This window comes from Chiloscyllium plagiosum, unplaced genomic scaffold (assembly GCF_037043375.1).
Source record: "Chiloscyllium plagiosum isolate Xiang-an unplaced genomic scaffold, Cpla_swu_hap1 HiC_scaffold_45, whole genome shotgun sequence".
Lineage (NCBI taxonomy): Eukaryota > Metazoa > Chordata > Chondrichthyes > Orectolobiformes > Hemiscylliidae > Chiloscyllium > Chiloscyllium plagiosum.
In genome coordinates this window covers 4,271,004-4,282,668 of record NW_028270183.1, presented here as the reverse complement: position 1 = coordinate 4,282,668, position 11,665 = coordinate 4,271,004, and the positions used below count along the sequence as shown (strand labels likewise).

At 47.6% G+C, this 11,665-nt stretch overlaps 1 protein-coding gene across 1 annotated transcript; it reads right to left on the bottom strand.

The window, feature by feature from the left end:
* On the bottom strand, nucleotides 1–10,597 carry eif3g (eukaryotic translation initiation factor 3, subunit G). Its single transcript, XM_087983246.1, has 10 exons — nucleotides 10,507–10,597; nucleotides 10,356–10,402; nucleotides 8,097–8,185; nucleotides 7,153–7,212; nucleotides 5,340–5,444; nucleotides 3,627–3,813; nucleotides 2,227–2,334; nucleotides 1,903–2,039; nucleotides 1,696–1,802; nucleotides 1–101 (listed from the first exon to the last, which is right to left on the bottom strand). Exons 1-10 carry the CDS (start codon nucleotides 10,515–10,517, stop codon nucleotides 86–88), a joined length of 867 nt encoding a protein of 288 aa, XP_087839372.1. The 5' UTR covers nucleotides 10,518–10,597; the 3' UTR covers nucleotides 1–85.
* Between the last annotated feature and the right edge of the window lie 1,068 nt (nucleotides 10,598–11,665).

Here is an 11,665-nt window from a genome sequence, read left to right as displayed (position 1 = left end):
GCCAGTACAGAAATTTTATTTAGTACTGTTAACAATTAACAGAGCAACTTCTGCTTAAAGTCTACTCCATCTCATCAATTACTTCTCAACTGTTTGATGGCCTGTAAAAGAAAAATATATAAACAAGATTTACATTATCAGATAAAACATGAGTTCAAGTGTTATTAATTCTTAATCAATTAAGTTAAATCAATGATACAACTGAAATTGTCAGTGTACTAAACTGAATAAAATATAAAGGTAGTGAGAATGAAAATGCAGCGATACACATTGTTTAATAAGTTATTGAAATGGATATTTAAAAATTACTTGTGATTTAATCCAATGATACATTTTAACCAGTACATTAGTTAAAAAACAAAACCATTAGATTAGGAAGACAGTTTTGAAAGATTAAAATATATCCATGGCACCTGCTCTGATGTGTATTATTTGGTTCCATGAGATATATTCTGCACATTTGTAATTGTAGCACTGTGGTCAGTCATACTGACACAAGGTCAGCCTATCAGTGTGCTTCACAAAAGATAATGGCAGCATGAAATCACATCAGATACTGGACAATTGCAGGGCAAAGCTTAGAAAGACCACATCTTTTTATTTTTCTTTATTTGGGATTGTGATTCAAGAAAGGAGTTATAGTATTTTTAAAACTGAATTACTGGAACTCATTGTGAGTTGTACTTACACTGTTGCTTTTTCAAGTTGGGGCAGGAGATGTTTGAGACCCAACAGTACCTTGGGTATATTCAGTGCAAGCTGTGCCCAGAGACAGAGAGAGGCTGCTGATTGGTTTTACAATTAGGACTAAATGTAGAAGTCAAGAGTCATGTGCATGGACAGCACATTCCTGGGTAGGTGGGTAGCTTGTATGTAAGAGGCAGAAGTTTCCAGACTCCCATGAGATATGATCTCTCTCTGCAGTGAAGTAACAAAATCAAAGAGATCCTCTCCCATTTGCTAGAAACTACTGCCTCTAACCAGTGACTTGAGTAATCATCTCAACCCTTTCCACATGTAGCAAAAAAAAAATGGAAATCAAAAGGACCTAGAAGCAAAAAGAACCTAATCAAATCCTGTAAGGGACTGGTGCCATTAATACCCTCGTATTTTTCCTCCCTCAAGAAGCATCTGTGTCTGGGGGTAGTGGCTCACGAAGGGAATGGAGCTTAGGCTAGCAGAGTTAATTAGATTAGATTACTTAGTGTGGAAACAGGCCCTTCGGCCCAACAAGTCCGAAGAGCAACCCACCTACATTCACCTAACACTATGGGCAATTTCGCATGGCCAATCCACCTGACCTGCACATCTTTGGACTGTGGGAGGAAACCGGAGCACCCGGAGGAAACCCACGCAGACAAGGGGAGAATGTACAAACTCCACACAGAGAGTTGCCTGAGGCGGGATTTGAACCCGGGTCTCTGGCGCTGTGAGGCAGCAGTGCTAACCACTGTACCACCCACAAATTTGATCATTCATATTTTTCTGTGGCAATAAATAGTAACTTCTTCAGTACAGAAATCTGGTCAGTGTTCTCAAACAACCTGAGTCCATCAGACAGGTAAGGAGGTACACTTAGTGATTTAATTAAATCATTAACGGCTGCAATAAGTCTGTGAGAAGTGGAGTTCAGAAAGCACCCTTTCCCATAGTGAGTCATGACAACACATCAGACCAAACATTTGCACCACTTACTTAGCCCATTCCACGTTCAGGATTAAGTGATCGTAACCAAAGCCTGAGACCCCAGCAATGGCTCTGGCAGCATCCTCACGTCGATGGAAACTAATAAAGGCAAATCCCTGAAAACAAAGTATAAAGTAAACCAGATGTCAAAAATAAAAGAGTAGACAGCAAGGTGATATTGACTTTAAATGCAGGCGTCAGCACTAATGGTCATACCTTGGATTGGCCAGTATTCTTGTCCTTAGCCAGGTAGATCCTAGAAATGGAGCCAAAAGGCCGGAACAGTTCCTGCAGATCAGTCTCTCGCGTGTCCTCTGAGAGGTTAGTCACACGGATTGTGGCATTGTCATCCGCTGTGGAACGGAAAACACACTGTTAACAACACCATCTTAGGGGCTCAGAAGCTGAAAAATAAAGGCTTCCCTCCCATGAATTATATGACAGGGATAGGGAATGACAGTCAGCAAGGGAAATGTTTTTATTTCAAAGGCTAATGTGACATCTGAAAGATGTTTAATGTTTGAAGCAAAATATCCTCACCTCTGCGATTTGTCTGCATTGACTCCCCACGCCGATTAGCTCCATCTCGTAAACTGGGCGGAACATACTTCCCAGTCTTACTCTGAGCTGGTTGGACTGGTTCAGATTCTGGGAGCAAATAACGAGACAGACTGTTTAACAGTTACTTTCAGTAATGCAGGAACCAACACCATTTCATGCTCCTGCACACTGTTTGCTTTCTCTCCTGAACCTGCATCAGTCCTTCTCCTGAACAAGTGAACAAAAATATAAAGCAGAAAATGTGTTGCTGGAAAAGTGCAGCAGGTCAGGCAGCATCCAGAGAGCAGGAGAATCGACGTTTCTGGCATAAGCCCTTCTTCAGGAATGAGGAAAGTGTGCCCAGCAGGCTAAGATAAAAGGTAGGGAGGAGGGACTTGGGGGAGGGGCATTGGAAATGCGATAGGTGGAAGGAGGTCAAGGTGAGGGTGATAGGCTGGAGTGGGGTGGGGCGGAGAGGTCAGGAAGAAGATTGCAGGTTAGGAAGGCGGTGCTGAGTTCGAGGGTTGGGACTGAGACAAGGTGGGGGGAGGGGAAATGAGGAAACTGGAGAAATCTGCCCAGTTTCCTCATTTCCCCTCCCCCCACCTTGTCTCAGTCCCAACCCTCGAACTTAGCACCGCCTTCCTAACCTGCAATCTTCTTCCTGACCTCTCCGCCCCACCCCACTCCAGCCTATTATCTTAGCCTGCTGGGCACACTTTCCTCATTCCTGAAGAAGGGCTTATGCCAGAAACGTCGATTCTCCTGCTCCTTGGATGCTGCCTGACCTGCTGCGCTTTTCCAGCAACACATTTTCCGCTCTGATCTCCAGCATCTGCAGCCCTCACTTTCTCCAACAAAAATATAAACACAGGGACTGCACTGGAGGGAACACTAGTGCCATCACCTGGTTGTAGTTGATAGTGCATCAAATGCTGCTGGAAAAGCCGCCTCTCTGATCACCATCTGTCAGAATGAGAAAATAATAAAACCGGCATCTTTACCTGGTTATCAACTATTAGCTGGAGGGGCTTGATTTGGATAAGTTCACCTCTCCCTCCAGCAAGGCTAATCACATTTGATTCCAGGACTGTTAACTTATTCCGATTTAAATGTTAAATGCCCCCAGCTCTTTCGGATATAGAAAATAATCCAATGAGCCAGGGGATCTACAGTTGATTCCATTCACTGACAGGATCAGGTTTACAAGTAATTTTTCCCCTGATTATAACCCTCAACACATTCCCAGCTCAGAAAGGAAAAATGAGAAAGTTAGTGTGCCAGTAACATTGAAACCAATTTAAGTGGAATCAGCTCCTTCAGGAGAACAGGGGGGGACGAGTAACACGCAGAATATGAAATCCTCCTACAAGGTGAACGTGCTTGAAGCCTGTCTGTACCTGAGCCCTTTTCCTTCTCAGAGGTGGAGAGTCCAAGCTGCTCAGCTAATTCCTTCTGCATTGGTCCCAGGGTGTCTTTGTATGGACAGCGAGTCGTCCAGTGGTCCCCTTTACAAATTCGACATGACACAATCTTCTGGCCTTTCAGTTTGGTCATGGGGTCATCCTCTTCGGTGTTATTCAAATCCTATAAAAGGGTGTAAAAGCACAGCTAGCGGCGACTGAAATATAGCCAAGTGAAAAGGCATGCAAACCTGGAGAAGAAGGATAAGAGTAAATACATACACAGGAATGTTTTTAAACGGTGTGCATGGAATCTAACAGGTGGACTCGATGGGCCGAATGGCCTTACTTCCGCTCCTATGTCTTATGGCCTCCAAATTAACAGGAAGTAGCTTTTCAAACCCAGTGTCAGATCATTCTATCGGACAATGGCTGAACTGACCCTCAACTCCAGTTGCATGTTTATCCATCCTGGCTTGCTTTTACACTGGTCAATTCGTACCTCCATTTACCACACAGTTTGTCCCAGGTTTTGGTCACTATAGATCCTATTAGTACATAATTTACAATGGGATTCACGCAGGCCATTATTAATTGAGACACAGATTACAAGGGCTAAATTGTTAATAATTGTAAGTTAGCTCAAGCTGAATATCGTGTTCAAGTCTGGGTATCACATCAAGGCCTTGATGAGAATACAGGGATGTGGAGTTCAGAATTGTGCAGAAACTGGAGATGAGGAGGTTGTTTTCCTTATAGCAGAGGTTGGAAAATGAGATTGAATTGCGATGTTCCAATCAGCACAGTACATTACGAGAGCCCCTGCCTGAAGGATTGTAAACCACAGGACACAGATTTAAGATAATTGGCAGAAGAAGCAGAGGGGAGAATTGGTTTTCTTTTTTAACCAGTCAATTGTGATAATCTGGGCAGTGCTGCCTTTGAGAGCAGTGGAAACCGATTTAATTATGACTGTCAAAGGGGAACTGGAGTATAATTCCATACAATCTCTACAAGTATAGAAACAGGCCATTTGACCCAACAAGTCCAGACGGAGTCTCTGAAGACTCACCCACTAAGCCTTTCCCTGTAACCCTACATTTCCCGTGGTTAATCCACCTAACCTGCGTATGTCTGGATTTGAAAAGCACAAAAATTGCTCTGTTTTGGGACAAGAGCAGGTCAGTGGGAATAATCAGGCAGTTCTTTTAAAAAGCTGGTATTTAACAATAGACTGAATAATGGTGTTACATAATAGGCTGAATAATAGCATTGTACAATTCGATATGACAGAAAGGAGAAGTCAAACAGCCTGTGCTAAGCAGTGATGTGGTTCGACCAACATAGTACCCATGTGTGTCCCACCCATGTGTGTCCCACCCATGTGTGTCCCACCCATGTGTGTCCCACCCATGTTTCCTCTTGGGGCAGAATCACCAATTAAAACCAAAGGGTGACCAATTTAAAAGACAGATGAAGTAGTATCGTTTCTCAGGGTGCCAAATGTCTGGAACTCTCTTCCTCAAATGTCAGTGGAAACAGAGTGTGAATATTTTTCAGGAGCTTTTTGTTGGGATTGAGAGGTTATTGGGAGTAGGCTGGAATGGGGATTTGAAGCCAGTTGGATCAGCCATGGTTTTATGAAATAGCTACTGAGCCCAAGGGGTTGCTGAAGCACCGACTTCTCTGAATTTTGATCTTTGTGCGTACCTCTTTGCTGGTGATGAAGGTCATGTAGACATCATCACTGACCGTCGTCGTAGCGACATTCGGACCGGGAGGGTCATATTCCGATGTGCCAAATTTTTTCCAGTTCTATAGGGGAGGAAAGTTAGTAAAACAATCAATCAGTCAGACTTTCAGACAGCCTGAGGTGATGGAAGATTAGATTCCCTACAGTGTAGAAACGGGCCCTTTGGCCCAACCAGTCCTCACCAACCCTCCCAACAGTAACCCACCCAGACCCATTTCCCTCTGACTAATGCACCTTACACTATGGGCAATTTAGCATAGCCAACCCACCCTGACCTGTACATCTTCAGAGTGTTCTGTATAAACGCTAGTCTTTCTTTCAGGTCGCAGTGTCAAATATTTGACGGGGTTCAATTTCCCTCTTCATGTTCTAATTCCTTGAACCTTCACTTCTCTGCCAGGCTTCTCCTAACACGCGGCTCAGACACTGCATCCGTTTGGCTGCTGCCTGTGTAGCAACAGTAACAGAAAATGCTGCAGAAACTCAGCTGAAGTGGAGTCATATCAGACTCAATGTTAGCTGTTTTGCTCTCCACAGACCGGCTGATTTTCTCCAGCATTCTCTACGTTTGTTTAAGATAGACAGTATCACAGTATTTTGCTTTCATTTCTGTGAGTATAACTTCAATTGTAGGCTTTTCACTAGATGCAACCTACCCCTTTACCAGACAGCACAGGATCCCACCGGGTTCCTCTATTAACCATACTGATGGTGATTTCAGAAAGCTCTTGGCTCCAGCCATAGCACCAGGTCTCTCACTATTTGCCTGTAACCAGTTCAGTTTTCCCAATTGATCAAGAAGCTGATTTTGTGGGTTTGTTCATTCACCATCACGTGAGACCCCATCAACTAGGACATCCAATATCAAAGCTAGCAAGTTATGTTGCAGCTGTATAAAACTTTAGATAGGCCACATTTGGAATAGTGCATGCAGTTCTGGTCACCACATTACCAGAAGGAAGGGGATATTTTGGAGAGGGTGCCCAGAAGGTTTGCCAGGATGTTGCCTAGTCTGGAGGGTTTTGGTTATGCGGAAAGGTTGGATTAACTTGGATTGTTTTCACTGGAAAAATGGAGGCTGAGGGGTGACCTGATAGAGGTTTACAAAATTATGAGAGCCTTAGATCGGGTGGATAGTCAGAGGGTTTATTTCCCCCCCAGGGTGGAAAGGTCAATTACAAGAGGGCAGAGATTCAAGGTGAGAAGGGGAAAGGTTAGGGGAGAAGTGCAGGGAAAATGATTCACACAGAGGGTGGTGGGTGCCTGGAACACACTGTCAGTGGAGGTGGGGGAAGCAGGCATGCTAGCAACATTTAAGGTGTATCTTGGTAGACACATGAACAGGAGGCAAACGGGGGATAGAAACCACTTATGGGCAATAAGTAGTGGGTCTAAACAAGGGTCAGAATCAGTGCAGGCTTGGTGGGCCGAAGGGCCTGTTCCTGTGCTGTATTGTATAGTTTCCTAAGGGCTGTCATCAGCAAGAAATCAGCAGACTGACAATTCAATACTTAAAAAACACAGAAAACTGAACTCAATATCTACTAACAAATGTATGATCTTAATTTGAGAACCAGTCTTTACTGGTAAGTGATATTTAGTTATTCATTCAAAGTCAACTGTATACACAATGTGCACACACTCACACATGTGGAATTAATCGGTTCATATCTTACCAAGTAAACAGTCAATCCTTATGGCAACAATGTCCAAGTACATAAGCTTTAAAAAGGCATTGTTTGATCAGGATGTGCTCATACAGAAACTCACTTTTCGCCTGGCCACTGCTTTTGAAGCTTTCCTTGTTTCAATTCTGAAGGTGCGGATAATCTGAAAATAAAAGTTCAATATTTTTCAGTAAGTTCCAGGTAATAACTTCAGAAATGAACCTTCAGCTTACAATCTCCCATTGACGAGGCCAATATTTATCACCCATTGCTGAGGCGGCTGGACATGGTGGGAAACCTTCCTCTTCAAGCACTTCAGAGGGGAACTAACATGGGCGTGCAGTCCAGACACACTGATTCATACAGGCCCTAAAGAAAGGCTCATGCAGTAAAACATACCTTGCTGCATACATGATGGTGGCAGACACAGAGATGATACATGATTTCAAAAGGAAAATAAATTGCAGGGTTATGAGAAAGAGGAGGGACTGACTGGATTGCTCGCGACAGTCAGCAGAGATTTCCAAGGCCAAAAGGCTTTGTTTAGTGTGAACGTGGCTCCGTGAATTACACACAGGCCCAGCCCAGGACACTACCATTAGGTTCCTGGCTAAACAGACATTATAAAAGGGCCTATACTTTTATAACCATTTGGTCCAACTGCACGGTCACTTTTACTGACACCAACGTTTTCATTCCCAGATTTTTAAAAACCTGCATCAAAATTCTCAGACTGTCACAGTGAAAGCTGATGCCAGATTTTCTGGATTAGCCTGGTGCGGCTAAACTTTCCCACTTAACAGTGGCGTGGAGTTTTCCAGAGCCAGAGGGCTTTATAAATGTTAACAATCCAGGAACAAGGACAGAGTTCCAAGAGATGGATTCTTGCTAATGTCCCGATCTCAGGGCAACAAGAAATCAGCTTGACAGCTAGGATTTTCTGTGTACCTGATGTCAACAATAGGAGTTCCAGTTTGGAGACGGGAAGTATAGATTTTGATTTAACTCTGGTCAATACTGGATTTCTGAGCACTGAAAAATCCTCACCTTCACTTTCTTGCCATCTTCATCGATTTTGTACTCAATGATAGTTTTGATATTCCCTTTGATCAGTTCCTTAGGTGAAGGCAGGGGACCTAAAGATAGTCAAAAACTCACGTTAATGAGGGGATACATTTTCGTATTGGTTGTGAAGCTGAGCAACATGCTAACAGGACCCCAATGCCACATTGCCAGCTCACTCTGTACAAAGGGAAAAGGAGTCAAATAAAACAGCAGCCAGCAAGCAGCACAGACCACCACCAACATCAAAAGGCCACAGTCTGATTCCTGACCTGTCTCCTACACCAGGGTCTTAATCAGATAAATCTGGAGTGTCATATACAGCTTTGGTCTACAGCTCAAATTTTGTTAGATTATCCTACAAAGCACCCTGAACTTTACTTAATTAAAGGCACCATAGAAGTGTAGGTTGTCAATGTGATATGAAAATAACAGCATACTCAAAGTTGGTGAGAAGATTTGTAGCTCGGGTGCTCGTTGTTGTGGTTCTGTTCGCCGAGCTGGGAATTTGTGTTGCAGACATTTCGTCCCCTAAGTGCACTTCACAGGAGGCTCCCAAGCTCTGAGGATGTCACCTAGACAGGGGACGAAACGTCTGCAACACAAATTCCCAGCTCGGCGAACAAAATAACAGCATACTTTCAGTTAATGAAACAAACTCTACAATGGTTGCGGTGGTAAGTGTACATACTTAAGACTGCTCCACAGTTTCAGCTAGGGAGAAAACAGTTTGGAAGATCCCATGAACCCCAGATCCCACCTTGCTCACCTACCCCATTGCTTAATCTCCCAGTGTCCCTACCACCTCATGTCCAATCCTGCTCATTCCTCCTTCTTCTCCCCATAAACATCTCTCTCTTTCCCTCTCTGTACACACTATCTCCCCCTTCCCCGTATCCCTTTCCGCCTGACTTTCTCCTGTAACCCCTCCCCCCTTTAACCTGTACTTCTCCCCCCAACCCTCTCAGTCCTCTTGTACCCCTCTACCCTTCCTGTACTCCTCCCTCCCAGTAACCGATTCCCACTCCCAGTGCCCCTCACTCTGCCCAGCCCCAACCCCCCATCCACCTCAGCCCTTCATTCCTCTCCGTCCCACCCTCATCCACTGCCCCCGCATCCTCACACCCATACCCCTCTGTCCCCCCACCCCCTATATCATCCCTTCCCTATCTCTCTCTGCTTCCCCTCCCCCCCCCATCCTGTGCCGTCTCCCTCCCCTCCCTCACTCACTGTCCCCCCTGTCCCCCTCCCTCACTCACTGTCCCCCTCCCCTCACTCACTGTCCCCCCGTCCCCCTCCCTCACTCACTGTCCCCCCTGTCCCCTCCCTCACTCACTGTCCCCCCTGTCCACTCCCTCACTCACTGTCCCCCTCCCCCTCCCTCACTGTCCCCCTCCCCCTCCCTCACTGTCCCCCCCTCCCCCTCCCTCACTGTCCCCCCCTCCCCCTCCCTCACTGTCCCCCCCTCCCCCTCCCTCACTGTCCCCCCCTCCCCTCCCCTCCCCTCACTGTCCCCCTCCCCCACTCACTGTCCCCTCCCTCACTGTCCCCTCCCTCCCTCACTGTCCCCCCCTCCCCCCCTCCCCCTCCCTCACTGTCCCCCCCTCCCCCCCTCCCCCTCCCTCACTGTCCCCCCCTCCCCTCCCCTCCCCTCACTGTCCCCCTCCCCCACTCACTGTCCCCTCCCTCACTGTCCCCCCCCTCCCCCTCCCTCACTGTCCCCCTCCCCCTCCCTCACTGTCCCCCCCTCCCCCTCCCTCACTGTCCCCCCCTCCCCCTCCCTCACTGTCCCCCCCTCCCCCTCCCTCACTGTCCCCCCCTCCCCTCCCCTCCCCTCACTGTCCCCCTCCCCCACTCACTGTCCCCTCCCTCACTGTCCCCTCCCTCCCTCACTGTCCCCCCCTCCCCCTCCCTCACTGTCCCCCCCTCCCCCCCTCCCCCTCCCTCACTGTCCCCCCCTCCCCTCCCCTCCCCTCACTGTCCCCCTCCCCCACTCACTGTCCCCTCCCTCACTGTCCCCCCCCTCCCCCTCCCTCACTGTCCCCCTCCCCCTCCCTCCCAATATCCGGAGGGCCCGGGCGGTGATGCTCTCCGCAGTTGAATAGCCCCGTGACCCAGAGGGTCCTGATCATGTTCAGTGTGAGCTTCCCCGGGGGGGGGCCGGACCCGGACTCGGAGCCGCTCCCACGTGCCGGGCCCTGGGCCCCCGGGCTTGGGCCTGAAGCCCCGGGGCCTGCTCCTTACCCTCGTCGCCCTCCTCCTCCACCTGATCCGCCCAACTCGGCTTCGAGCTGCCAAAGGGGAAAGAAAACAGGCTCCGGTTAGTGACTGAATCTCACACCCTCCCCCGGCCCGGCCCGGGCCGCCCCACACCCACAGCCAGGGTCGCACTCACTCGAAATCCATGCGGGAACAGCAGCCGGAGCGCCGCGAGAGAGCCTGAGGTAGGCCGCGGTCCTCCCAACACAGCGCCACCCGCAGGCTGGGCGGGCACAGAGACCTCCCAACACAGCGCCACCCGCAGGCTGGACAGGGACAGAGACCTCCCAACACAGCGCCACCCGCAGGCTGGGCGGGGACAGTGACCTCCCATACAGCGCCACCCGCAGGCTGGGAGGGCACAGCGACTTCCCAACACAGCGCCACCCGCAGGCTGGGTGATGATTTGGAGATGCTGGTGTTGGACTGGGGTGGACAAAGTTAAAAATCACACAACACCAGGTTATAGTCCAACAGGTTTAATTGGAAGCACACTAGCTTTCGGAGCGACGCTCCTTCATCAGGTGATTGTGGAGGGCTCGATCGTAACAGAATTTATAGAAAAAATTTACAGTGTGATGTAACTGAAATTATACATTGAAAAACTGATTGTCTGTTAAGCCTTTCATCTGTTAGAATACCGTGATAGTTTCACTTTTTCATGTGTAAATCACAAAACCCTTTTTTTAAAGGTGCATTCTCGGGTTAGCTGTTAACAATGGTGATAGCTAGACAATATGTTGAAGGTAGGAGAAAGTGAGGTTCCTGAAGAAGGGCTTATGCCCGAAACGTTGATTCTCCTGTTCCTTGGATGCTGCCTGACCTGCTGCGCTTTTCCAGCAACACATTTTCAGCTCTCAATATGTTGAAGGTGTTGGCCCCTGTAAATTTTTGCTATAAATTCTGTGTGTTACAATCGAGCCCTCCACAATCACCTGATGAAGGAGCGTCGCTCTGAAAGCTAGTGTGCTTCCAATTAAACCTGTTGGACTATAACCTGGTGTTGTGTGATTTTTAACTTTGTCCACCCCAGTCCAACACCGGCACCTCCAAATCATGACTACTATCGCCACCACTAACCGACGGCTTAAAGTGGAGAGGATCTCCAAGAAGAGTGCACATATCGACACAGAAGTCAAGTTTCTACAGGAATGCAGGCAAGCAGGAAAGATCCCGAAAGGATTACAGATCACGGACCCACTTAGGTCGACCTACAACACAGACTACGCAGAGAGACTTTGCCACCGCACCTCTCGTAAACTCCTCAATCATCTCATGCACCAACTCTACAACAG

Excerpts from the sequence above, each read along its gene's own strand:
- eif3g (XM_087983246.1), bottom strand. Across the intron at positions 8,186-10,355 it reads GGAGGAGGAGGGCGACGAGG|GTCCCCTGCCTTCACCTAAG; the intron begins GTAAGGAGCAGG and ends GACTATCTTTAG. Across the intron at positions 3,814-5,339 it reads CCTTCATCACCAGCAAAGAG|GATTTGAATAACACCGAAGA; the intron begins GTACGCACAAAG and ends ACCCTTTTATAG.